The following is a 27896-nucleotide window of genomic DNA, read 5'->3' as shown; positions in this document are numbered from 1 at the left end:
TCGATGTACAGGCCGGTTTTGGCAGCGGTGGTGTTTGGAGTGAACACAAACAAGCCTATGTGCTTGCAACAGGCTCCGGTACCCAGGGTATTGGTGCAGGGAGCATCCGTGGTGCACCAGCGTCTTGAAGATCGCATGGATCAACGGGTATGACCTCCTGGATACTCGGTGACCACCTGGTCTGCTGCTGCATTGGTGGACCCGGTGTTCAGCAGATTGGTGAACCAGATTGTGTGGTCAGTGCCTTCAGGCTGCAGGTAAGTGGCTATCCTACTTCAAGGGAGAGATGCTGGCTGGTTGGCAAAGTGCTGGCAGCCTTCCGAGGTTTTTGGAAGATGCACAGCTGCAGGACAAGTTGGTTCTTTGCAATTGTCTATACAGGAGCAGGCAAGCAGGGTTTGATGCTAAGTCCACAGTTAGTCCTCCGTTCTTGTGTTCTTCGGCTCTTCTTGGCCCTTCTTCTTTAGTAAGGCAAATCTGAGTTCCTGGTGTCAGGGGCCAATTAAATGCACAATTTTGGGGCATTAAGGGGAGTGAAGGTTAGTAGCCAATGGGCTACTTACACTTGGGTTTACTACACCCCCATATGACCCCTTCCTGTGGGGAGTAGGCATAACCCTGTCACAGAATTCCACCAAAAAAAAGAATCCTTCTTTCATGGAGCGCATCAGATAGCCCACCTCGGTGTGACTAGCCTGGTGGTGCAACACGTCTACTACATAGCTAATTTCCCACCGGTCCTGATGCCAAATGGGCCTCAGGGCAGGGTGTGGCATCTCCCATGTCTGGGGGAATCAGGGGTGGCATATCAAAGGGGGCAGAGGCTTTGAAGCCCCTGGCCTTGATATGGTACATTACTAGCCATCCTGCTGGAGGAGGTATGAACGCCTTCCTCCAGAGCAGTCATTGTTTCTGGCCTCAAAGAGCGTGGACTCTCACCTGTAGGGGATCAGAAACTTGTCTGTGGTGGCAGTCTGGACGCGACCATACAGCCAGTACAATAGATAGTGGAAGGTTTTTCAGGAGGCACCTCTAAGGTGCCCTCTGGGTATATGTCATAATAAATCCAGTACTGGCAACAGTACAGATTTATTCAGACAACGTGTTTGATACCAAACACCAGTATTTTCAATAAAGCCTTCATGTACCTGGGTAACTAGTGATGACCAGTGCCCAGTGCATGTACTTAAGATCACTTCCCTGTTCACTTGTACCATCTAGTAATTGAACTAGACAGCACATGTGCATAGCTGCTCATGCATATATCCCCTCACATGTAATATAATGCACCCTGCCTTAGGGCTACAAGGCCTACTGTAGGGGTGACTTACATATATTACATGCACTGACTTTGTTATGTCACATAGTGAGTGTGCCATGTCATGATTTTACTCCTGTTATCCACCATGATATGCAGTCTGCAATGGCAGGCTGCATGCAATTAGTATGTGGGTTCCTTAGGGTGACATAAGGGATGCTTAGGGGCCTTCTTTAGTGCCCATGCCCTAGGTATCTGGCACCCCTATAAGCCCCTAGTAAAAGGTACCCCATAGTCCTTGCCAGTTGGGTTACAATTAGACGTTAACTTATTTTGAGGGAAAGAGCACTAGCACTGAGGTCTGGTTAGCAGGTCGAAGTGCACGGTCAGTCGAAAACCAGCATTTAGTAGTCAAAAAGGGGGCAAAAAGTAGTGGGACAAATGCAACAAAATTTCAATTTACTACATGAGTGTAATGAAATCCTGACTAAACAAACTCATACATGGGTGACTAGAGTATCAAAGCTGGCAAAATGCTGGCAAACTACTTAAAATACAGCAAAAACAAAACATCTATCCAAAGCATTAACCATACAGATGGTAAAATTAATGCTTCAACTAAAGGGATCATATGGAATTTCCACAATTTTGCAATACATTCTTAACTCAATTGAGGTAATTAACTTAGAAGCATGTAATAATTATGTAGAGAAGATTTGATTCCCCACACTAAATAATGAGAGAAAGAAACTGATTTGTAAGCCAGTTTTACAGTCGGAACCTATCAATGTCATACAGTCACTACAACTATATAAATCACCTGGGCTAGATGGCCTCAACAGGAAACTCTATAATATTTTTTCACATACCATCATTGAACTGCTTGAGGCCCTTTATACCCAGTTTGAAGAATCAGGGGGGAAAGGAGGATACAACTGCAATGCTACATTAGTAGTCAGTCTGAAAGAAGGAAAAGGCCATTTAGAAACCCATAATTACCACACTATTTCTCTTATAAATCTCAGCTGCAACGTCTATGCTAAAATACTAGCCGCAACATTAGATATGGTTTTAAATACACTGATACCGCCAGCACAAACAAGTTCCAATAAAAGGTGATTTGCATCTGATAATGTCTTATTTGTCATTTGCTATGAAAACCTAAAATACTGAAATCTCTAGCTGTATTAGTTGCTTTAGATGCGGTAAAGACTTCTCAAAGTTTCCAGGCCCTTCCTACAGGCTTTTCTTGACACATTAAATGTAGGAGTAGACTTCATACGAATGATCTTCTCAGTCTGCTCAAAAAGGAAGGTGTGCATAAGGATTGATGGTACTCTCTCTGATCCTTGCTTTCATACACAAAGGACTAGATAAGAGTGCCCTTTTCCCCCCCATGATTTCTTTTACGATCGAGCCTCGGCATGTCTCTCTAAAAGATATCCTTTTATTATCAGGTAACCTAGTTTTTGCAGCATATGCAGATGATGTACTGATCTTTACAGAGGAGGCTGAAAAAACTATCCAGATGATCCTAGAGATTATCAGCAGTTACTATACAGCATCGGGCCCCTCTTTAAGCAAAAATCAGTCTACAGTTTTTACTTTGAATTACCTCTGCTCCTCTTCCATTGTAGGCTTCACACAATTCAAATAGCAAAGTTAAAGCTATAAAATACTTTGGTATATGGTTTAGTAACAACTTGTCCAAGTCCCCTACTTGTAACGAAACAGAAAGCGGACAAAAATGAGAAGTATTGTCACTTTGGTCTGCAGCATTTACAAACTGGTGAGGGAAGGCTAGAAACTATTATAATGATAATTGCCCCATTGATTAACTTTATTACCAGCATGCTCCACGTAGGACTTTCAAGGAGCTTATTCAAGACGGCAGATAATTCCATCTCTAAATACTTAAGACAAAACAAACAAACACAATATATCAATACCAAGACTAACCAAAATTAAGTTGGGAGGCTTTAATTCTCCCTAACTTTGTAAAATGTCAGACTGCATTAATTTATAAACAAGGTGCATGGTGGCTCGGAGAAGAAAATACAGCAGGTTGTTTTTTTGCTTCTTATTGAACAAGACTTATTGTATGCTCTCACTCTCAAGGCTCTTCTAACACTCAGACATATTAAAATAGAACATGCTGAGGCCAATATAAATAATACCAATCTGATAGGGACTACTAGCCGCAGATTCCTTAACGTAGAATTATTCCCAGGCATGAGACTGAATCCGGAATACTTTTTGCCACAGCATCCCTGCGCGTCGGGGGACGGCACCACGTGACTCCGCCCTGCCGACTTCCGTGACGTCATCAAGGATACATAAGTCTCATCCCGGCGCGCCTACATCCGTTTTTTCTCTTTTCCGCGTGCAACGTGGATCCGGATTGTGTCCTGGCCTGTTTTCGGGCCTTCTATTCTTTTACACGCTTTGGCGTTAAGTGGAACAGTGTGCGAATGCCTTCGGGCTTCAAGACGTGTACCTCCTGTGTGCATCCCATGTCGGCGACTGACCCTCACCCAATTTGCATGTGATACTTGGGTGAGCACCACAACTTGGAGAGCTGCAACGCCTCCCAGCACCTTAAGCCTAAGTCATGGCGGGAGCGCCGGATGAAGTTGCTGTCGGCATGCTTGTCCAGGTCGGTATCATCCCAGCAGCCGTCTCCTACCTCGGAAGCAAGGAACTGCCGGTTTTGTCTGTGACATCATCTTTCGCCGCGGCCCCAAGCGCATGGCTCACCCGCTGGTAGGTCCTTCAGTTTATCTCTGAGGCCTTGTCCTCTTTTCGCGGTGGGCACCTGCTCCCCCCGGGACATGAGCCCCCGCCTGTCGCCATCCTACCCGCCGTTTCCTGGCGAGGAGGCGACTAGGGCCCAAATGACAGCCTACGCTGCGGCGCTGCAGGCTTCTTTGGCCCTTCCTCCACCTCCTGAGACGTCCGCGGATCCCTTGCCTCGCGCAGGGCCTTCTGCGGAGTCACGCCAAAATTTTCAGCTTCAGGTCGGAGGGTGGTGTCGTCGAGGTGTGGTCCTTCGGGGCTCCCCTCTTCGGTGCCTGGCGTCCCTGCCTAGCTGCAAACCCCTACGGGGCTCCCTTTGGTGTCGCAGGAGACTGCCGGGACTCTGGGTTGCCCCCGAGTCCCCCTCCGTCCTCTGAGCAGGCGTCTGCCTCACCGGAGGTCGAGCTGGCGCCGTTTTGGCACCGGGAGCCTTCCTCCCTGGCTCCAGGAGGAGTCACGGGTGGAGGCAGGGACCTGGGGTGCTTTCCCGAGTCCCCCTCGGTGCGAGCGGCCCCGCCCCATCCTCATGAGCACGTGGTGGCAGAGCCACTCCAGCGTCGATCGACGTTGAGCAGGCGCTAGTGGCGGCCTCTACGGAGCCGGGCCAGCGTCTGGTTCTGGATTCGTCCCCTGAAGTCCCTTCTTCTCCAGAGGTCGGCCATTTGTTTGTGTGTTACTCCCCGGAGACAGGGCGCTGTGTTGTTGCCTTTTCACCGGCATCTTCCAGGGAGGGCTCCTCGACGTCCCCATGGCCTAAATCCTCGAACCATTCTTTCCGTGGTTTGCTGATGGCTTTTTCCCTTGTCTCTCCGCCACCTGGGGCTCCTCAGTTTCCCCATTCATCTGTGGATCCCCCACTATTCAGGGGCAGGCCGCTTCCCCCTGGACACGGGGACGGGTGTCTCAGCCTGCAGCCGTCGCACACGGAGGAATTACTTTCTCCTCCATTGCGCCCTAGGGAGGCTAGTGTTGCCTTTGTTAGGGTCATTTCCACAGCCGTTGGTATTCTGCGGATGGGTGAACCTGTCACTCCGTTTCCTACGGACAACCTTTTGGAAGTTTTCCACCAGGGCTCTGGTGGACGGGAGTTGTTTCTTCCCTTTGAACCGTCACTCCACAATTCTCTTACGGGGGCTTGGGCATGCCCTGCCACAGGTGATCCGGTGCCTCAGGCATTCTGCATCGTCCCCACCCTGCTCCGCTGGACCCTGTTTGTCTTTCTTTCCACCCACTACTCAAGGCTCTCTTCTGCTGGAAAGCCTTTCCGTGTTTGCCTGTGATGTTGTTTCCTCCGTCTCGGGAGGCTCAGTGGTTGGGTTCATGGGGGCGTAATGTCTTTGCTTCTTCTAGCGCTGCCTTGCGGGCGCTTAACACTTTGTGTGTGTTGACCAGGGCTACTTCCAGTCTGTGGGACTCTGTGGAGTTTCTTCTTTCTCATGTCTCTCAGCCTGTGGGACTCTGTGGAGTCCCTTCTTTCTCATGTCTCTCATGAGGGTGCCCATGCTGACCTACGGAGCCAAGTGTTGGATGGTAGAGAGTTGGCTGCATTTATTCTTCGTGTGGCCTTGGATGTTGCTGATGCTCTAGGCCATGCTATGGCCACTTCTGTGGCTCTCCGTCGCCATACCTGGCTCCGTGATGCTGTTTTTCCTGAAAATATCAGGGAACGTCTGGCTGACCTACCCTTTGACGGGGTCCTTCTGTTTAACACTCATGCGGACTTCGCCATTCAGCGTCTTCTTGCGGGGCTCCGTCCTCCTCCTCCACCTCCTTCTCCACCTCCTTCTCCTCCTCAGTAGGTGATTTTGTTGATCCTCCGGGTCTTAGTGGGAGGTGTTATCCCACTGCTCCTGGAATCTGGTGTTGGGGTGACCCTTACACTTTCTGTGAGGAATGCTGTGCCCTCGGGGTCCTGGGTTGGCCTACCTCTTCAGTTGGCTGCTGGTTCAGCCCTTTTTGGCAAAGAGTGTTCTTTTTGGCTGCGTACTAAGCCTTCTTTGGTTTCTGCCGCAGGTTTTCTAATTTATTCTCTGATGCGGGATTTTCTACCCTAAGAGTGGTTCCCATACTTCTTGGGCCGTGTCCTACCCTACTTGGGGTATTTGTAGCTATTGGATAGCCCTGTCTTACACTGGGAAGATGTGGACTTCCCCTTGCGGGTTCCTCGCCCTTCCTGGTGTTGCTGTAGGCCGCTGGTGCATTTTCTTGGGCAGCTGCGGCGTTGTGCTGCGGTGTTTTTGCCCTGTGTCTGCCGTTTGGCCTGGTCCTCTGTCTGGTGTCGAGAAGGGTTATTTTCCTGTGTTGACGACTTGGTTCGTCCTACTTGTTTCTCCTCTTGTTTCCCGGATGGTTGCTTGTTGGGACCCAGCTGTCCCCGCCTGGGCGTTGTGGTCTCGACGTTTAGATTAGTGGCGCTTGTCGGCGTTCAGCTGTGCCCGCCTGTTCTTCTGGTCACCGGCCAGGGGCCTTGGAGTGAGGCCTGGCGCCTCTGCTTCTTGTTTTTCAGGAGCCTTGTGGGACTATGTTTTTCTCTTCCACCTGCCTTATTACTGAGGCGCTGTTCTGTCTGGCCTGTTGACGTCCAGCTATAACGATTTGGCCGCCCTCTTCACTGGGTGTGTTCCCGGTGGAGGGCTCTTGCCCTTGTTTCTACTCTTCTCCTTGGAGTCTCTAGGTTGCTCTTCTTCCTTGGTACTCCCCTGTGTTGCCTGTACCCGGGACTTCCGGTGGAGGTCCCTGGTACATGGGCTGCTGACCTCCTTTCATATTGACTGTACCTGGGGCTTCCGGTGGAGGTCTCTGGTACATTGGCTGATGGCCTCCTTTCGCATTGCCCTTCCTTCTCCTGCTTGGTGAGGGAGGGGCTGCCTCTTGTCGTTACGACACATCCCCTGTGGGGTGGTGGTCTCCGCGATACTGAAGTTATAGTCTGCTGGGGGGGGGGGGGCCTGGGGCTCTTTACCCTGTCCCTGTGGCTCATCCCCTGTTGGGGAGGACTGGGCTATTTCCATGTCCCGGTGATTCATCTCCTGGCAGGGTCTTGGGTTTGCCTGAGCTGGGGAGGTCTTCTCGCAGACCCTCCTTCCCCTTGGGTATGGCTAGGTATCTATTCTACGTTAAGGAATCTGCAGCTTGTAGTCTCTATCAGATGTACGAGTTACTTTGCTGCAGGTTCCTTCATAACCCTTCCCCCCCGTTCAGCGAGGGTCCCTCTTGGTCTTCTGCACTCGCCTACCTCCGAGTGGTTGTCTTTAGCGAGTGCCTTTTTTTACTCCCTCCTTCGGGGGATGCTCGCCTTGTGGTTGCTCTAGTTTTGACTTTATGGGCCCTTCTGCACCCCTGCACACTGGGTTCCAGTGTGGGGTTCTCTCGTGTTATTCTTCCCTTTGTTTGCTTGCACTTCTGTCTTTGGCAGTCCTTGGGGTTGAGGTACAGTGGCTGGACTTGACCTTGGCTTTCAGGAAACTTTCTCCCTGCTGGTATTGTCTGAAGTTGAATGGTTATTTCTAACTTTTATGGAAAGGCAGGACATAATCTGTCTTCAGGAGTGCTGGGACTTGGAGGAGACCCACATTGAGGGCTTTAGTACTTTCTATATTCCCTCCATTCAGGGCAATCGAGGTAGAGGCTCTGGGGGACTGTGTATCTTCGCCTCTAATCTGTGCAATATAAAAAAGAGCACATATGAGGCGAGTGGACCCAAAGCAGCTGTAGGAAGCTCATTACAAGGCTTGAGCATTAAAACAAACGGGCGTTCTCTTTTCCTGATCAACATCTATAATAATGCGCCAAAAGTTGATGTTAAAGCTTTAATAGCGGAGCTTGATGCATTGCTCAAGAGAGGTGGGCAGGAGGCAGACTGCTTCCTCATAGCAGGAGACTTTAATTGTCACCTATGTCCCCATAGTCAAACAAAAAATTGCGGCATCCTCGATCTAAGAGGGGATCCCACCATGCATTTTGAACATTCCATCTGGGGCAATTTGCTAAATCGACTCATGCATGATTGGGACCTGGGCTTCGCCAACGAACTTTGTGAGCCACCTGTGGCTTTCCAGACAACCTTCTTTGGCCGAGGGGCAGGCACTGTAATCGACTACATCTTAGTCTCCAACAGGAATCAAGGCTGGGTGGGGGGTTTTGAAATGGAAGACCTAGCAATAAGCGACCATTTTCCTATTAGTACCACCGTTGTTGTAGGGAAGCCGGGGACTCAAAAAACAAGCACAATGAATATACTTCATTGTCGCTCGGTGTCGCTGGCCAGAAAAAATGGATACGCCATAAAATGGGCGAAAATTGATTCCACAAACTTCTTGAAGGACTTGGTCCAGAAAGAAATTAAACATTTTTCCACCTGCTTAGAACCTAGCACTAATCCTGAGTTAATTATAGGGGCATATGATAGGATTATCGCCACAATAAATGCCAAGCTAACTAAAAAACAAAAGACAGGGGAAGAAATAAGATTACATGGCTGGTTTAATCCTGCCTGCACTAAAGCACACAAAGCTCTCCTACAGGCTCTAAAGACTGTCCCAAGGGACAGTGGCCGAGTCAAGGACGCTAGACGAGCTTACAAGCAGACCCTCCGAAGTAGACAGGATGATCTGAAAAATGCAGCCTGGGAAGCCCTGATAAAGGCAAGTGCCTTACGGGATAATATTTCTTTCTGGAAAGAAATTAATGCCCCCTTCTTTTCGGATAGTAAGGTAGACTCATTGGAGATAGCCATAACGGAAGATGTCTGGGTTAACTATTTCACTTCCCTGTACAAGAAAGATTTATTAGCACTGATCCCACTAGATGATTCGGAAGCTGGGCAGGTGGTTCTCCCACCGATTCATGGAAATTTCCCATTAAATGTAATGTTTACCCCTCCAGAGGTGGAACAAGCAATCTGTCAGAGTGCTAATTTAAAGGCCCCTGGACCTGATGGAGTTCCCATTGATTTGTTCAAGGGGAATGTAGATCTATGGGCTCCTTTATTAGCAAACGTAATGAATGCTTATACCAAAATAGGTTTTCCCGACACATGGCACGAAGCAATAGTCATTCCAATATTTAAAAAAGGGGACAGGCAAGACCCAAAATGCTATCGTCCCATCTCCCTGCTAGACAATCTGATGAAAGTCGCAGGTAGGGTGTTGTTAACCAAACTACAAACCTGGTCCAAGAGTAAGGGAATACTTTCGAAATTCCAATACGTCTTTAAGTCCGGCTTAGGAACTGTAGAGCAGGGTCTAAACCTGGCCCTAATAACGAATAAATATATTGGAGCAAAAAAAGGGAACCTGTTCCTAACATTCGTTGATCTAACCTCGGCCTTTGATTGCCTAGATCATAGAATGTTATGGAAAACCCTGGCCAAAATGGGGATAGACAAAAACATTTTAAGTTTTATTCAGGAATTGTATAGAGATGCAGGCGCCACGGTGAGATTTGGCAAAAACGGCGAGCGAACTAGAAAATTCCCAATAGAAAAGGGTGTTCGACAAGGCTGCATCCTTGCGCCATTCCTATTTAATTTATATATTAACGAGGTAGCAGCCTTTTTAAACGACCTGGAAGTGGATTACCCTAAAATAAACGGCCTCTCAGTCCCATTACTATTATACGCTGATGATGCGGTGATCATGGCCCGCACACAGCGGGGTCTCCAGAAGGCATTAATGGGTTTTGCAACCTTCATGAGCACTAGAGGCCTAAAAATAAATGTGGGGAAAACTTTTACAATGTCATGCACTACCAGGAAAAATATCCCAGACTGCAAAACCTTCGTCAATGACACAAAGATAGCTATGACTAAAACGTTCTCTTATTTGGGCATCATTTTTAATAATAGGGGCACATGGTCCTCAGCAATCACCTCCCGGAACCTGGCCTTTGCTCGCATGATTGGTGCGGTTAAACAATTTGCTAAAAGACTGGGTGGGAAACCTGTAGATATATTACTTAAGATCTATGCAGCGAAATGCGTGTCCACAGCCGTTTATGGGGCTGGCATCTGGGGATTGGCAGATAGCACCCAAATACAAAGGGTGGAAAATGCCTTTTTGAGGTACCTTTTAGCAGTCCCGCGTTCCACATCTACTACCATATGCCATAAAGAACTTGACAGAGCCCATATCAGCGATCTGATAAAGATAGCGCCAGTCATGCTGTGGTACAAGATTTGGACATGCGAGGACACGACCTTCAACAGGGAAGTAATTCATGACTGCCTGGACCAAGCCGCGGGCTTTAAGCAGCCATGGCTGGCCTACGTTAAGAAATTCCTGACCTCTATTGGCCAACCAGATCTCTATTCAAACCCAACATCATGCTCACAAATATCAAAAAAAGCTTTAAAAGGGGCATGCCTTGGTTTATTGGAGGAGAGGAGATATTACTTAGATGGGAATAAGTCCACCATTGTAGCTCATCGTCAGATTCTCCATGACCAAGGCCTTCATCCATATCTGGCGCCAACCTATTCGTGTTATCATAGAATGCTTTTGTCACGAATGAGGACGGAATCTTTTTTCAGGCTAATAACGTTCCCTGCCCCAAATGATTGGTCTGTGAAGTTGATAAAATGCCCGTGTGACGGCTTAGCCACCCAGTCTAATATACACTGCATTTTTTTCTGCGAGTACTATCAGTGGGGGAGGAAAAAATACTTGCTACCACTGCTAAAGACATGGGGTTTGCGAAGCTGTAAATCTGCCCTGCTTAGATTGTACTTGCTCCAAGATGAGTCAACTATTGTAACGGCGATAAAATTTTTGACTTTCATCATAAAATGTAGAGGGACCATGCGCAACGATTAGAGCCTGAGGTTTAATGAGTATTATCCTGTGCATAATAACACCAAATAATACACAATAATGAAATATTTATCTCAAGCGATGTATTAATTCAATGAATTTACCCATTGAACATAATGAATTTTATGAAAACTTTTTTTTAAAGAATTTTAAGATTTGGCTATTTGTTTGTTTATATGACATGTCCTTTTTATAACGAGTTTTAAATGAGTAAGCTTTTTAACGTGTTTGTGTCTGTATTATGCTTTTATGTTTGCTTTTATGGTTTTTTGTCAAAGACCGAATAAAGCTATCTTTGAATCTTGAATCTTGAATGGTTATTGCTCTCCGTTCTGACCTTGGCGCCTCTTTCTGTTCCGGGCGGTGGCTGCAGACTTCTTAGTCTGCTGTGTATTTTTCACATGCTTCTGCCCCCGGGGAGGCTGTTGCATTTGTTTGCAGGATTGCTTTCCAGTAGCTGTGCCCTGTTCTTTCATTCCAGATCTTGGTGACTCAGTACCTGGCACTATTCTGGATGGTGCTGTTCCTCACCATGTGTTTCTTTCCCTTCTGTGTAGCTGGGTTTTTTGCACATTGTTCCAGTATTCTCACAGTTTTGTTTGTGATGGCTCCGCGTTGTGGCGCGGAAATGTTCTGATGTAGGCGCGTCGGGGTGGGACTTATGTATCCTCGCTGACAACGCGGACGTCGGCAGGGCGGAGTCACGTGGTGCAGTCCCCCCGACACGCAGGGATGCTGTGACAAAAAGTTTTCCGGATCCAGTCTCACGCCTGGGGATAATTCTACGTTAAGGAATCTGCGGCTAGAATCGTCTCTACCAGATACATCGTTACCGAAGGTAAGTAACCTGTACGTTAATGATTTTCTTCAGCTTACCCAACATATTTGTGTGTATACAAGTCTGACTCCGCTATATTCAGTATATTTCAATGTTGTTTAAATGGTATAAATAGATTGCACCAGCTGCGAGTAACTTGTACTACAGACACTTACAACTCTAGACAGAAAGATGAAACACAAAATGAATAGATCATATCTTGCTTCTCATTGCCACAATTGTGCTGTAAAAATAAACAGTAATACAATCTGCTGGTCAGAATGGGCAAAATAAAAATCATACTAATTAATATCTGAGACATCTGGGCTGAAGCGATAAAACTGTCACCTTTGCCGACCGCCTAAGCAGACCTCAGCTATCCAACTCAGAGTTCTGCAGATTTTAAAAATCTAAAGTGGCAATAAGCAAACTAGATAAGCTACACCATCCTACACAACACATCCTTAATAATATTCTTATTAAATCTGAACATATAGCTTCCAAAGTATATACAATTTTATTGCCCAAGAAAACTTCAACTACTGAAAAAACAAATTAAATTGTGACTCTATTTGATCTGAATCCAATCTCAGTTCCTCCTCCAAATACCTATGACCAACTCTGTTAATATATGGTAGTATATTTTTATGGCCAAAATTGAACGCTCTCTTGCTCAGTCCAGATTCTGGAAGGCATTTTGGACCCCTGGCAAACTAGGTCTTAGCGTTGTCATCAAGACACACGTGACATCCAACACACTCTGTACAATTTTACATCAATCAACTCCTTCTGGTATGATATAATAACTTACTCGAAATTTTCCAAGTACAATTAGAATTAAGCTATCCCACAGCTGTACTGGGTACCTTCGCAGACTCTCTAACTCCCCCCACCCAACTACAATGAATAACCAGTAAGCGACCTCTTTCTAGCCCCTTGCTTTAAATCACACTGATTGGATGTAAACATTATAAGAATATCACAAGTTGTACATGATTGTCTTAGCTAGGCTTCAGAGGAAGCACAGATCATGCTCTTCTCAAACAAAACTCCGCCAGCTCATACAAACAATTGTAGAACAAACTGTATCTCCATCTACAGAAAAGCAAGCCTCCATGAGCCTACTACACCACAATACCATTGACATAATCATATATCACAATTCTACTAATAAGCCGGCAACAACACAGTCTCAACTCCTTCTCATGGCTTTTCAGTCTCTAAATTATTATATGTATCTGTGGGGCGTAAAAGGTGTTGTTCACATGTCAGTTTTGCAGTACTGTGGTACTAAACTTGAATTTGACCTTTTCCACTATAGTAAAAAATATGTGAATCTGTGTTTATTAATTCACTAGCTCTAAATAGGATGTGTTATTTGGCCACGTGTATTTTCACTGCCATATGTGTTTGTGTTGCAATTAGGCACTATTAAACTGTGGACATGTGTCAAACAATGTTTTCCATTTATAACTTAAGACTGGAGATGAACATTTTTGCAAACTCTGAGGACTTTATGATTTTAACCAAGGACCTCAACATATCTATTGCCATGGTCTTCCATCTAGCACCCGAATTTAATGGTAGGTAGAATTTATTTTATTTTGTGGTTAGTTTTCCAAAAGTGGGTGTGTCTTATTGGAACATCTACCAGATGGTATCACTGATGCTGGAATAAGAAATCACTACTTTTATTATGGCTTACAACACTGCCAACAATTAAGCTAACACGAAGGAGGAAATAGGGTGGAATACCTTCGACTAGACTCTATATTCAATTTTATTAAAATTAGCAAACAGAAGGCTGGAACTAAAGCAAAAAAACTGGTTTTGCCTCGTAATTGTTAATAGGACATTTGCTGCATGTGGTTTATGCTTGTTTTTTCTTCTTTAGGTGTTTGTAACTACCAAGTGGAAGACGACATTGGAAAGCTCAAAACATGCCTCAGTGGTTTCCTACAGGAATATTGCCTTTCTGTAACAGTGAAGGATGATTATATTCATGAATTGTGAGTTCCAAATATTTTAATGGTTTAAAACAAAAATTGAGCAGATTCAAAGATAATACATTTACCTGTACTATTTGTTTTTATATACGTCTCTTTTTTATTGCTTACAGTGGGCACCCCAGAGACTTTAGGTGCACTTCCTCTATTGCATCAGCCACTGTGTTATAAAGTCCCCACATTTTGTGGCATTATCTAGCTAGATTGACATTTTAAAAACATCGATACAAAAGGAATCACAATGCATTAAAGTACATCTTATTATTCAGCAAATTTTGTATTTAATTTGATATGCACCTGCAGTTAATCTCTGTATTGCGCATGTAAATACAGGAACACCATTTTATTAAAACATTCCTTTCTACCTTCCGCAGTAAAATAGATTATATAAAAAATACATAACTGTAGAAAATAAACCTACAAGTACACACTTCTTGTTAAGAAAGGCATATCTCTGTTATTCAGCTTCTCTGAGCTATCTTTTTAAAATGTTCTTCATTTTTTTGGTTTATGCTGTGTTCCTTGTACAGGGCAATAGAAGCAACTTTTTCCTTAAAACCCTGAAGGACAGCAAAGTAAATGTTATGTACATGTCACATGAGAAGGTTACTTAGGGTTCATGATTTTAGACCATAAAGTAGGTGCAACCTGTTTGGGGTCCTTTGTTGTCTGGGCAACCTCCTGAAATAACTGCAGCCTGTAAAACAGTAAATGAGACGAAAACAAGAATTTGTGTGACTACTAAAATATTTTTTTTCCCAGGATAATGATGTAATACTTAATTTCATACTAATTAAAGTTAATTCAAGTTCAGACAGTTTTCTTTGCTGATGCGGACAAAAGCTGCCCTATCCAGAGTCTTTCAACTTACAGTAGCGCACCCAAGATGGAGAAAATGATCTCCTCTTTAAATACCTGAATAGCTCAAGTAATAGCGAATAGGTGACCAATCGTCTTCTGCAGTGTCTGACACATAGTTGCACCCATCGTGTGGCAATTTTAATACATTTTATTTGTTTGAGCTACAAAGTGGCAAGAGCAGGAGAATCTCTTAAATGAATAGAATTGGGTTATCTCTTAGATAAGCAGAATGACATAATAAGTCTCTGAGACCCATTCTTCCTTCTCCATTTGGGCGATGTATTTTCCATATAGTTTGTCATGGTCATCAGAGAATTGGCCCTTGGACAGCTCCTTTCCTTGAGTAGTTCCAGTTCTAAAGAAGAATTCCCTGCGGTACATCCTAACCCTATGACACTAGGTGATAGCATCAAGTGTGTTAAATGCCTAACACTGGTGCTCACTCTAGGTTGCCCAATAAACCTTTGTGTACCAGGATTCTTACAGGGATTCTTGTGGAACTAGAACCATAAGCAGTGAGGTATCTTCCTAGACTCATGCTACTGGTGCTGCGAAAATTACCATGCATCTAGTGACCTAAACTTGCCAGTGATACTTGTAGTATTTGATGAATTGATTGTTGTTAGTGCGCTGGAACTTATTCAGGAAGGTATAATAGTTGAAGTTCTACTCTCTTGGACAATGACCACCATTGTTGGCACTAGCATGGGCACACATCTCTGGACTCTGACTTAGGCTAGTGTCGCCGATCCTGCGACAAGTGAGTGTTGGACACCTGCATCATTTCCATTATGAGTAAGCAGTCTGTGGCTAAATGTTTAAAAAATCTCTAAAAGGAGGTCTTACTCTAACATTTGCATCATTGGGTGTCTGGGGCCAGATGGCCTATGACTGTTTGCCAAGTCATTGCTGTCTTTTCACAAGGCTGGTCTGCGAATAACAGGAGGCAGCAACAGGGGCGGCAAACACATTGATTCAGAACTTCTGCTTCCAAAATAGCAACCATACAAAATATTTTTCTAATAACAATAACATTTGTCTAAACCCTTTGTCAACCGTATGCCCCTAAATAAGCTAGAACTGGAGGTAGGGTCATAAATGAACCCAGTTCTATAATAGGTGGAACGTAAATTTGACTGGATTGTGTAATTTAAAAACAGTTGAAAGTTTAGAAGGCAGATATGAGATAGTAAATTATTATTGGAAGTATTGATCCCGTCAGCGCAACACAATATTTTGCTAGTTTTATACACACTTTGAGTGAGAGCCTTGGCTTGACCCTTGTAGCTCTGCAGGGTGGTATACCTACAGCAGGAGCTCCAGCTGATGCCTTTAGCTTTGCAGTGAAAGGCTCCAATGAACCAGAAAATCTTGCCCACTGAGGCGGTGTCTTCCTTGTTAACCTCAGCATTGAGTCACAGGCCTTCGAATGTATAAATCTGAGAAAGTTCTAACTTTCTTTAGGTACCGGAAAGCGTTCTCCTGACCACTTTTAAAGATCCAAGACTTCCATGAGAGGTTCCCAGTTTTTTAGGTCGAGCCTAGAGTTAGCGCGCATATGCTGCTCTGCTTGTTGTAGTGGAGTTGGAAATAGAAGCCCTGCCCACTCTCCACCCATATTTTTTATTGGCTTGTGTCATTGTCATGTCATAAGTACTCCTAATATGTCACCCCAGGCAGAGAAATTGAAGAGCTACAAACACAAATAGGCAATATGTCACAAGACATTCTAAGCGCACTGCAAGCAATGAAAAAGATACTTGAAATCACTGTAAGCACTCACTCCAAAGTCGAGCACATCCAAAAATTAGTGCATAATTCTCAAAGAAAGAGCAGTGAGACGGCTATGCCATTATCAAATGGGCATAATCGACCAGACAGGAATCTTAATTACTTATCTGAAGATGAAACCTTATCCTTACTCCGGGCATATGAGCCTACAGACCACAGTATAGGGGAGGAAATTAGGACAGTCATGATCGATGCTAATAGAACATCCAGACATAATAAAAGGAAACCCAACCGTAACAACTTACAACAAGTCCAGCTAACCACCAACTCGCAAGAGCTTAACCCTAGTAGCTCAGGGAAACCACTGATATGCCTACTGCTCAACTGTCGGTCCGCAGTAAAACATGCATCAGACATCGCTGCCCTCATCGTTAGCCAGGAAATTGACCTGACAACCCTAACAGAAACATGGCTTTCGGAATCCTCTTCTCCACTCATGGATCTTCTGGTGCCCCCTCATTATAACATTGTGAGATTAGATAGACTAGAAAAGACAGGAGGTGATATAGCCTGCATTCATCGATCGAATGTAGAGGTCAGCCAAATACAATCTGACCCACTCGAATCCTGTGAATACTTAGGTCTCAATATAAGATCGGGAGACAATCAAAGGTGCAACCTGCATGCGCTTTACCGCCCACCAGGAAATAATGTTACTTTCATAGACCAGTTAATGGAGATCATCACGGCTAACTCGAACACTCACTCTAATAACCTATTCCTAGGCGATTTTAATTTGCACTGGGACGACAACAATGACAAACAGGTCAACGCACTTAAAGACTTTTTAACTGAGCTAAACCTTACCCAAGCCTGCACACTGCCAACACACTCGAAAGGAGCAACCTTAGACTGGATAATATCGAGAAACAAGGATACTTCAATCCACTCAATTGGTTTTAGGAGGGGAAATTAGAAGAAATTCTGTTTTCTTTGCGTTGAGTTTGAGTTGATTGGAGGTGAGCCATTGGACGGTCAGCTTCAGGGTCTCATTCAGGGAGAGAATCTCCTCGAGGAATGACATTTTGATATAGATCTGAGTGTTGTCAGCGTACATATGGTAGGAGATATTTGCAGTGCGCAGGACTTCGGAAAGCGGTTCTAAGTAAATGTTGTTGAGGGTGGGGGACAACGTTGATCCTTGAGGGGCTCCAACCGTGACCGGAGAGGGAGCGGACAGGTTGCCGTTAGTTAGGAATCTCTGAGAAATGGTTTTGGAGGAAAGATCTAAACCATTCTAGGATAGAGCCATCTAATATCATCCTGAGTTTGAGGCGCTCAAGTAACTTTCCATGGTTGACCGTGTCGAAGGCCTAGGATAGATCTGGGAGGATTAGGAGACAAGTTTTGCCTTGGTCAAGTGCTTGTAGGGCATCATCAACGATGTGGAGCATGGTGGTTTCAGTGCTGTGACCCGGTCTGAATCCGGATTGGAAGTCATCGAGTAGGGGGACGTTGTTGATGTGTAGCACACACTTCTCCAACACTTTAGCTAAGAGAGGGATGTTGGAAATAGGTCTGAAGTTGTCCGGGGAGGCTGGATCCAGCGACCGCTTTTTCAATATGGGGAGGACTTGGCCGGCTTTCAGAGAGTCAGGAATCGATCCCTGCCGGAGAGAGGCGTTGATTATTGTAGTCCAGCTAGGAATAATGGATTGGGCAGCGGCAGCTAGGCAGTTGGAGGGAAGCGGGTTGTTCAGGTTTAAGGTAGATCGGATTTTGGAGACGGAGTCTTCATCGTAGAGTGTGAAGGCGGTCCAGTGTGCTTGATTCTTAGGTGAAGCCTGTTGGGGCGGCGCGGAAGGTAGAGGCGGGGCGGGGGGGCATTGGGGGGGGTAGAGAATATAAGGCTGAACTGAGTTCATTACCTAAGGCTTTGATTTTGTCTGCAAAAAACAAGGAGAATTCCTCGGATGATATTAGAGACTTGGGGTTTTATTTTGATGTTTTGGCCAGTTTGCTGAATTGGTGTTTGACCAGTTTGAAGAGTTTGTGGGGTCTGTTCTGGGTGTTCCCCAGTTCTGATCTGAAGAATTCTTATTTTGATTTGAGGATGTTCCTAATTTCTGGCCTGGCGGATAAGTTTTAGGTGAGCGGCAGAGGGGTGCTGTCTCCCGATACTTTCCGATTGCCGGAGGGATCTCCTCTCATTGTTGAGGGATCCAGCGAACCAGGGGGTTCTATCTTTGACTTGGGTTCTTTTTAGTTTTAGAGGGGCTAGGTCATCCAGAATGTTCGATATAGTCACAGAGCAGTGGTTGTTATGGTCATTGACCGTTGTGATATGCGAGGAGGGTGGGAGGTCAGATTTGCACTGAGCCTCCAGTTGTTTGTGGTCCATGTTCTTGGTGTCTCTGCCCCAGCGTTTAGGAATCACCGGCTGCGGTGCCCTTGTCTTGTGGGTGCCGGGTAGTAGAAAGGCAATGGCATGGTGGTCAGACCAGTCACAGGGGTCCATGGAGATAAGATTGACTGTTGATTCCTTTGAGATGATACAGTCAAGGGTGGCCCCTTTCGAGTGAGTTGGGAGTGAGCAAGATTGGGTCAGGGCTTGATCGGCCAGGAGGTCTTTAATGGCGTTGACATGAGGATCCTTGGGATCGTTTCAGTGCAGGTTGAAATTGCCAAGGAAAATGTCTCTAGCATTGGGGGAACTCTCTGCTGTGAGAATTTCCATGAGGTGGTCAGTGAAGAAGTCATTTATGCCTGGGGGGTGGTAAAAGATGTGCAGGTTGCACAGTTGGGTGGAGTTACTGCAAATGGAGAGGGCGAGGCATTGGCAGGATTCGGTGGTATCTGCCAGAAGTTCCGTGACCAGAAGGTTAGAGCGATAGATGCAGGCGATGCCACCTCCTTTCTTGCTATGTTGCCTGTCCAGCCTTGCAATGTTATAGTTGGGAGGGACTAAGAGGTCTAGGCATGGGGATGAGGAGTTGTTCAACCATAATTCTGTTAGAATTGCTAAGTCGAGATTTTTGTTCAGGATGAGAGCAGCAATATCGGCGGCGTGCTTTACTGCCGATCGGCAGTTAATTAAGAGACCAGTCAGAGATGGGTCAGAGGGAGTGTCAGGAGTCGGGACGGACAGGTGTACAGTTGCTGGATTGCTTTTAATCACCCTTCTGTTACGGATGGTAGCTCATCTGCAGGGGTTGATAGCGATCGTGCAGATGGTCCCTGATCCTCCCAAGAGGAAATTGACTTTTGAAGAGACCTTAAGTCGACGCCCAAGAAGCACTGATGCCATGATAAGGGCACCTCTCCATTGCTTCTTCCACTTACTCCTCCTCCTATGCCTCCCGTACCACTCACCACTAGACCCACCGGATCCTATGCCACATTCACCTCAGTGTTCTCTTTCTTGGGGGTGAGGGGACTCTTATGACCTGCCATATGACACACATCCCCATGGTGACCCCTCGGATGACTACAATGTGGCGCCCCAGCTGAGTTGAACCTCAATCGGGCTAATCCTTCACCCCCAGATGACACCACCTCATACTATGAGGTTCTTTACCATGCAGGCACCTTTCACAAGATGGAGATGCACAAGCAGCCTAAGGAGGAGTACTTTCTTATGGACACCCTCTCCTCCACTTATAGGTTGATGAAATATCGGCCTGTGCAGATTGACCTTTTAGGGCATGCTTAGGCCTGTTAATTACATTTTCAAGGAATCAGTGAAGGCACGAGTTATCACACAGAGAATGAACAAGAACTATAAAGCATGCCCTCTGGCCCACCCTACATCAGGGACCAACTACCACCCAACTCACTGGTCTTACATACAGCACAGAAGCGTGCTAATTCACAGGGCATAGGAGATGGACCGAGTGAGCGAAATGATTGATGTGGCTGGCAAATTTGTCACAGTCTAGTCTGCCATACATTGGCGGATCACTAATTTTGTGGGTTTACTAACTCAGTAGGACTGGGTCCCCGAAGGATGAGATGGAAGACCTGATCCAGCACCTCCCAGAAACGCCGGAGCTGATGGTGGAAGGGAAAATCATTTGCAACACCAACATCAGATGTGCATTGGATGCAGCAGACACCACTGCTCGAATAGCCAATACTAGTGTCCACCTTCTCTGGCAGGCCTGGCTGCACGTGTATGGTTTGAAACCAGAGGGGCAACAACAGTTCATCAACTTACCTTTTGATGGCGAACAACTCTTCAGAATGCAAGTTGATGAGACGTTGGAGAAAATTGAGGACACCAAGACAGCTAAGGCCGTGGGTGCCCTAAAAAACACCTCCTGTCCTCTGCTCCTTTTGCTGCCTACAATATCATGGGATGGGGGAACCATCACCCCCTAAACATCCACATCCTTCCCCAGACAGCAGCATCAACAAACACCCTCTCTACTACAGGGGAGGTTACAAGGGCAGCACTGGCCAGTGCAAGGGAAAAAGTGCAGCCCTCGAAGAGGCTGCATCTGTCTAGCATTGACTACCTAACCCTTACCCGCTTCCCCCCGCACCCAACCATCCAACGCCTGTCGGGGAGGGGAAGGTGACGGGCACTGTCTAGAGCTCACACAAACACCATCAAACATTGGTGACAGACCGTTGCCAGAACATCAGTGTCTGCTCCAAGAGGAGATGCACGCACTACCCAGCAAAGGGGCCATGGAACTTGTGCCCCACCAACACTGTGCCACCTCAACATGTACATACTGTGGCACCCCAGAGGCCGTATTATACATTGCGCCTTGGGGCGTAACTGGTGTGTGCGCCTGCGTTGTGTCCTCTGGGCACATTGGTATTACAGAGGGGGGGTCCCCTTCTGTTATACTGATAGCGCTGGTGCACATTTTGTGCCAGCGCGATCATAATACCGCATTCCCTCATTTGTATGGTTGCATAGCCCCATGCAAATGAGCAAAACACTTTGCTTCAGCTCCCATGCCGTACTATGGACGCGAGCGCAGAGGCAAACATGCCTTCAGGAGGCGCACTGAAAGTGTGCAACAAAAAAGTGGCACACTTTCAGTGCTCCTCCTAAAGCCAGCCCCCTGAAGGGGAGAAAGGGGTCCCCCTGCAGACATCCCCCTGCAGGCGGGTGCAGTCACCCACTGCACCCGCCTGCAAGGAAATCTCTCTCCTCTCTTGAAAGTGCAGACAGTTTGCCGCCTGCTGTGAAACATGGAGCAGCTTTTACAGCTGCTCCGTCTTTCACTTGAATGTGCTGCCACCCGGACAGCGCAAGTTCGCTGCTGCCATGGGGACAGCATATTCTTTGTAATACAGCGCACTGTCCCTTTTTGCGCCCGGCGCACCTTTTGAGAGGTGCGCCATACCGCAAACGGGGAGAGTGCACTGTATTCATAATACAGCCCCAGGATGTCATTTCTCTACTACAGCAAGACAGCTTTATGACTGCCCTCAATCTGAAGGACGTCTGCCTGCACATACCCATCCACCTTCGGCATCAAATGTTCCTACACTTTGGAATGAAAATGCTAACCACTTACCACAAAGTGCTGACCTTTTGGAATAGCCACAGCTCCCAGGGTGTTTTCAAAGTGCCTTGCCTCTCATCTCAGAAAGAGCTGTGTCCACGTCTTTTCTTACCTGGGCCATTTGCTGATCAAGAGTGCTGTGCAGCAGCAATGCCTAGTGCACACCCAAGCCATCATACATCTGTTTGCCAACCAAGGCTTTACCATCAATGCAACCAAATCCCACCTGCAACTCCTGCGAGTACAGACCTTCCTTGGGGCCATACTCGACTCTTGAGTAGGGAAGGCATAACCCAGCCAGCAAGGGTTCAGACATTCCAAAAACTGCTACCTCTTTTTCAGCCAGATCTCCAGGTAATGGTCAGGAATGTCATATGCCTCTTGGGGACAATGGCCTCTTGCACAGCCGTAGTCCCACATGCCAGATTACACATGCGTCCTTTGCAGGAGAGCCTAGCAGAACAATGATCACAAGCGAAGGGTCAATGGGAGGATCTAGTTTTGATCTAGGGCTGCACTCATCGCTCTCTGCAGTGATGGAACGCCAGCAATGTATTCCAGAGATGGCCCTTTCTATGCCAGTACCCTCACCATGGACGCCTCACTCGCCAGTTGGGGCACTCACTTACAAGAACTGACCGTACAAAGTGTGTGAACACCAGACCGACAGGATCTCACATCAACCACCTGGAGTTGTTAGCAATCCAGCTAGCCCTCAAAGTGTTCCTTCCTCTTATTCCGCACAGGGCAGTTCTAGTTAGGATGGACAACACAATTGTCATGTTTTACTTAGACAACCAGGGTGGCACACACTCCCTGCAGTTGTCTTCTCTAGCTCAGAGCATTTGTTGGTGGGCGATACATGACGAAGTCCATCTCCTCATATAGTACATACTCCGGCTGGACAATGACTTTGCAGTCCTGCTCAGCAGCATGCATCAACAAGTTCACAAGTGGGAACTTCACCCCCAAGTCTTACTCCCGTATTTTTACCGTTGAGTGGGTTCCCTCGCTTACACCTGTTCGCTACCACCCATAATGCCCAAGCTTCACTTCCAGGCTACCACATTCTCAGTCATGGGCAACGTGCTATGGATATACTGGTCAGGTATATTGCCAACTCTTTTCCGCCTCTCCCACTTCTTCCATTCTTGGATCAGAAGCTTCAGCAAACATCCCTCACTCTGATTTTAGTAGCCCGACCTGGGCCAGACAGCCCTGGTTCACTATTCTTCTCCACCTCTCTGTAGTGCCTTACGAGAAGCTACCCAACCAGCCGGATCTTCTCTCTCCAAATCAAGCACTCATAGGCATCCCACACAGCTCAATCTTGCGATTTGGCTCCTGAAGTCTAAGAATTTGGGTACCTCGGTCTGCCTGCAGATTCCATGACCATTCTTAAAGAAACACGCATACCCACAACCAGAGCCTGCTGTGCACCTTAGTAGAAATAGTTTGTGCATTACTCTCTCTCAAAACACATTGATCCTCCCAAAGCACCAGTCCAAGACATTGTTACCTGCTTCCTTGCAGATGTTAGGCTTGGCTTACACTTCGCTCAGACCCCTCTTGGCTGCTGTCACTGCTTATCTCCAATGCAGAGAACACAATTCACATTTCAGGGTGCCTGTTACCAAAGCCTTCATGGAAGGGCTCAAATGGATTATTCTATCACGGGTGCCTCCTGCTCCTGTGTGGAACCTCAACTTTGTTCTCACTAGACTAATAGGTCCTCCTTTTGAACCACTACACTTAGACTTTCTTTCCTGGAAGGTTGCATTTCTGGTAGCCATCATTTCTCCAAGGCATGTTAATGAGATACAGGCACTTACACTGGGAGAACCTTTTTTCCAAGTACACCACAATAGAGTTGTCCTCAGGACATACCCACAATTCTTACCTAAGATGGAGTCTAGCCTTCACCTCAATCAGGCCATAGAACTCCCAGTGTTCTTCCCACATGCATGATCAGCAGAACAAGCTCTTCACACCTTGAAAGTCAAGAGTGCTTATGTATTTCATTGACAGGATAAATCCCTTCCCTAAGACACAACAACCTTTTGTCTTTCTTTCTCCAAACCACGCAGAGGGTGAGCTCTCTCGAAAGCAGGTATAGCATGCTGGCTGGTCAGACGCATACAGACCTGTTATGCTAAACCCACTCTAACTGCAAAAAAGAGCTTCTATGCTTTCCTGGGTAGTATTCCTATAGTTTACATCTGTAAGGCAGCTACCTGGTCTAACCCCCACTCATTTACAGAACAAAACTGTGTGGATGTTTTAGCTCACCAGCAAACTTTTGTTGGTCAGACTGTCCTTTGCCCACTTTTCCAATCTTCTGCAACATCCTCAGGTTGGGTCCCGCTTTGGGGAGGACAGCTTTACAGTCTATGCACAGCATGTGTATCTGCAGCTATGCATGCCATGAACAGAAAATGTTACCCTGTACGCATCTGTTTTGTCATGTAGTATTGTAGATTCACATGCACTGACCCTCCTTCCTGATGCCTGGAGGTATTGCAGACTTTTTCTCTCCAATTTCTATCCTTAATCTTTCCTTTGCATGTTCAACGTTCTATTTCTTCATGCTTCATCTACATCCTCAACCTTTGTGCAGAAAAAACTATCTAACAATGGAGTTGATCCACATGCGCATTACCAGCAGTAGGTGGAGCCACAATAGATCATGACTCAAAAAGATTTCTTCTAAGAAAAACAATTTGCACACTTCCGACCCTAACACTAGACTGAAGAGTATGCACAGTCTATGAATCTACAGCACTATATTCCACAAACAGATGATTACAGAGTAAGTAAAATGTTCCTTCTACCGAAAGCGGTCACTCCATTTGGGTAGACTATCACCTTTCTGCATTGTTTGCGCCACCTCACTCCTCTAAGGAGAAAAAACAACTTAATTGTTTGGACTTTATCCTGGACATTTGTCAGGCAGCTGCGTGGGTGTCTGTACATACGTTCATGAAACACTACTGCCTCAACAGGCTGGTCCGTCAAGAGGAGCATTTTGCCTGCTTGGTACTGCAGGACATTTTGGTCTGAGCCAGTTCATAGACCCACCACTTTGGCAGGTACTGCTATGGTATCTATTCATAAGGTGAGGAATATGCGGTTACAAATATTCATCAGTAAAACAAGTTATTTACTTTGGTAACACTTTCTGGTGTATACGCTAACTGCTGGTTTCTCACTGACCCTGATGCCTTAATGGTCTGTGAACTGGGATCTCTTTCAATCTAAATAGATCCCAATCTAGAGATCTGCACACTGGGCATACCAATCTACTGATAGGCTAAGCTTCTGAGCACGTGGACAGCCTAAAAATGCAAGTGACATCAGTGTGCATAGGTGACACTTATATGCAGCTGTGCTCTGGACTCATGTAGCAGAAGGACGTCTGCACAGAGCCGCATGATACCAACTACCAGCGTGCAGGAGTATTGTTTTAAAGATTCTCGATCCACTCTGGTGTCTCCTTAACTTTCACAAGATGAAGAATATAAAGTTAGATGATTTATCCTCCAGAAAGAGCATTACCAGGATGGTAATTTTGCCCATTCACTCCTGCAACATTTTTTGACCTGAGGCCTTACACAGACCCACCAAATTGGGAGGTACTGCTTTGGTATCTATTCATAAGGTGAGAAATTTATGGTTGGAAGTATCCACCAGAAGTACAAGTTACTTACGTTGTGTTAGGCTCTTTCTGGTAGATCACAGCTTTCCAAACTTTTCATGCTGGTGACACTTTTTGGAGATGCATCATTTTGGGACACAGTAAGGCAGTGTAGCGAGCGAGCCCGAACCATTTACGGGGGATTCGGGAGGGGTTCTCCCTCCGGAAGAAAATTTTGAAATAACAGTGGGCAGATTGTACATTTTCAAGCAAATTTGAGACCATGAGGTTGAAAACAGGCCCCTGCAGCGGATGCCTTCGTCCACTGAGACACCAGACCCGGCAGACACATATCTTTCTCTCTCTCTGTCTCTCTCCCTCCCTCTGTCTCCCTCCCTCTGTCTCCCTCTCTCTCTCTCTCTCTCTCTCTCTCTCTCCCCCTGTCTCCCTCTCTGTCTCCCTCCCTCTCTGTCTCCCTCCCTCTCTGTCTCCCTCCCTCTCAGTCTCCCTTCCTCTGCCTCCCTCCCTCTGTCCCTCCCTCCCTCTCCCTCCGTCTCCCTCTGTCTCCGTCTGTCTCCCTCCCTCTGTCTCCCTCTGTCTCCTCTCTGTCTCTCCACCTCGGTATTCCTCTCCCTCTGTCTGTCTGTCTCTGTCTGTCTCTCCCTCTGTCTGTCTGTCTCTGCCTCTCCCTCTCTGTCTCTCCCTCTGTCTCTCTCTCTCCCCCCCCTCTGTCCGTCTCCCTCTCTCTTCCTCCCCCTGTCTACCCCAAGACTCCCTCCCTCTGTCTCCCTCTCTCTGTCTCCCACGGTTTCCCTCTCTCCCTCTGTCTGTCGCCCTGTCTCCCTCCCTCTGTCTTCCTCCCTCTATCTCCCTCGGTCTGTCACCCCACCCTAGCTTCCCGGGCACACACACACAGCCGCACCCGAGTATTTCGCAGGTCTTTAAAGACCATTTACTGGGAGACGTTATGCAATAGATGAGGCATAGTGAGAACAAAGCTTTCAAAGGAATGCCTCTTAATTAGTAGCAGTAATGTGCTAAGTACCCGTTAATACCAGTGTCATCACGCGACACACCCAGCATTTGCAAGCGACACAGTACTGTGTCGAGACACACAGTTTGGAAAGCTCTGTGGTAGATAGTCTAGCTAACTGCAGATTCCTCTCTTGCCTCCCTTCTCCCCTTTCTGATTAATGGTCTCCTTTTCCATCTAAAAAGGTCCCAATTTAAGAATCTGTTCACAGGTCCTTCCAATTTGTTGACAGGCTCCACTTCTGAGAATGCGGGAAAGCCTGCAGAAGAAACTGATGGGACAGTGCATCCGCGGAAGTTATATGCAGCTCCATTTGGCACTTTCGGAGTGGAACAGAGTCGGCTTGGACCCGCACGAAGCCCTGTGATGGCATTCAGGAGCACTGTTTTGAGTTTTCGGATCCAGTTTAGTACTTGCGGATGCTCGCAAGTTGAGGAATCTGCGGATAGATAGAGTATCCACCAAAAACAGCATTACTGAATGTAAGTAACTTGTTTGTTACAACATTAAAGTCATATCTACTGACTTTGCCAGTGCTTGCTTAAACTTTGCAACAAAGTAATGCTGCTGTGAATTGTTAGTTTTTTTTAATAAGTAGAAACAAAAGGCTGTGCTATGCTTACTAGTACATGATGGATTCTAAGCATAGCAATATGTGTCTTGATTTTAAAATGGTCATATTTGTGCTTTGTTTTTCTAACCTGGTAAAACAATCCCTCAAATGCTTCATAAGATGCTAAAGAGTATGCTCTTTCTTTGCAGCTGTCGTTATGGAGCTTCTGAGCCACACACCATAGCTTCATTTTTGGGAGGTTTGTATCCTTTGTTTGTTAGACAAGGTGCCCTGCCACAAACATATGCAGCCATCACCTTCACTGTGCCACTGCCATTGGCCATTTGCATAAGGGAATTGGTACAGGCTAACCCCCTGCTGGTGGCCTACCCACAGCAACCTGTTCTCTGTGGTCAGCTTGCTGCCCCAGGCTCCCTCTTGCCTGCCCTGTGTTCTCCGTCTGTGTACTCCGGCCCCTCCCGCCTACCCTCCCTGGTTTCTTGCGCTGCACCTGGCCCATGCCCTCCGTGGTCATGTTGCTACCCCCCAGCTCCAGCCCTTTTTACTCCATGTGCATACCCCTACTGCTCACTTCTGCTCTCCATGGTCCATTGTGCTGACCCTGCCGAATTAGCCTACTCACCATGATAAGATTGCAGCCCCCACCCATTTGCCTTCATTTGTTCACCATCTGCGTGCTCCTTCCCCATCCCACCAGACCAATGTGAACAGCTTACTGCCCTTGCCAGCCTGCCGTATGTGGTCAGTTTGCTGCTCTTCCTCCTGTCCCCCTGCTAACTGCCCTTGGTTTTCCATGTGTGTGCCGCTGCCCCTGTCCATGCAAGCCTTTTCTCTGTGAACAGTTTTCTGCCC

At 46.5% G+C, this 27896-nt stretch overlaps 1 protein-coding gene across 1 annotated transcript in view; it reads left to right on the top strand.

The window, feature by feature from the left end:
* The window catches only part of NAE1 (NEDD8 activating enzyme E1 subunit 1), a 152077-nt gene that overhangs the window by 109615 nt on the left and 14566 nt on the right, over positions 1-27896 (top strand). The window contains exons 18-19 of the mRNA XM_078668391.1: positions 13575-13689; positions 27233-27282. Coding sequence (XP_078524517.1) covers positions 13575-13689; positions 27233-27282 — 165 coding nt within the window. The remainder of the gene's footprint in view (positions 1-13574; positions 13690-27232; positions 27283-27896) is intronic.

Source organism: Lissotriton helveticus, chromosome 12 (assembly GCF_964261635.1).
Source record: "Lissotriton helveticus chromosome 12, aLisHel1.1, whole genome shotgun sequence".
Classification (NCBI taxonomy): Eukaryota; Metazoa; Chordata; class Amphibia; order Caudata; family Salamandridae; genus Lissotriton; species Lissotriton helveticus.
The sequence above is the reverse complement of the archived record's forward strand: the minus strand, read 5'-3'. Positions and strand labels throughout refer to the sequence as shown.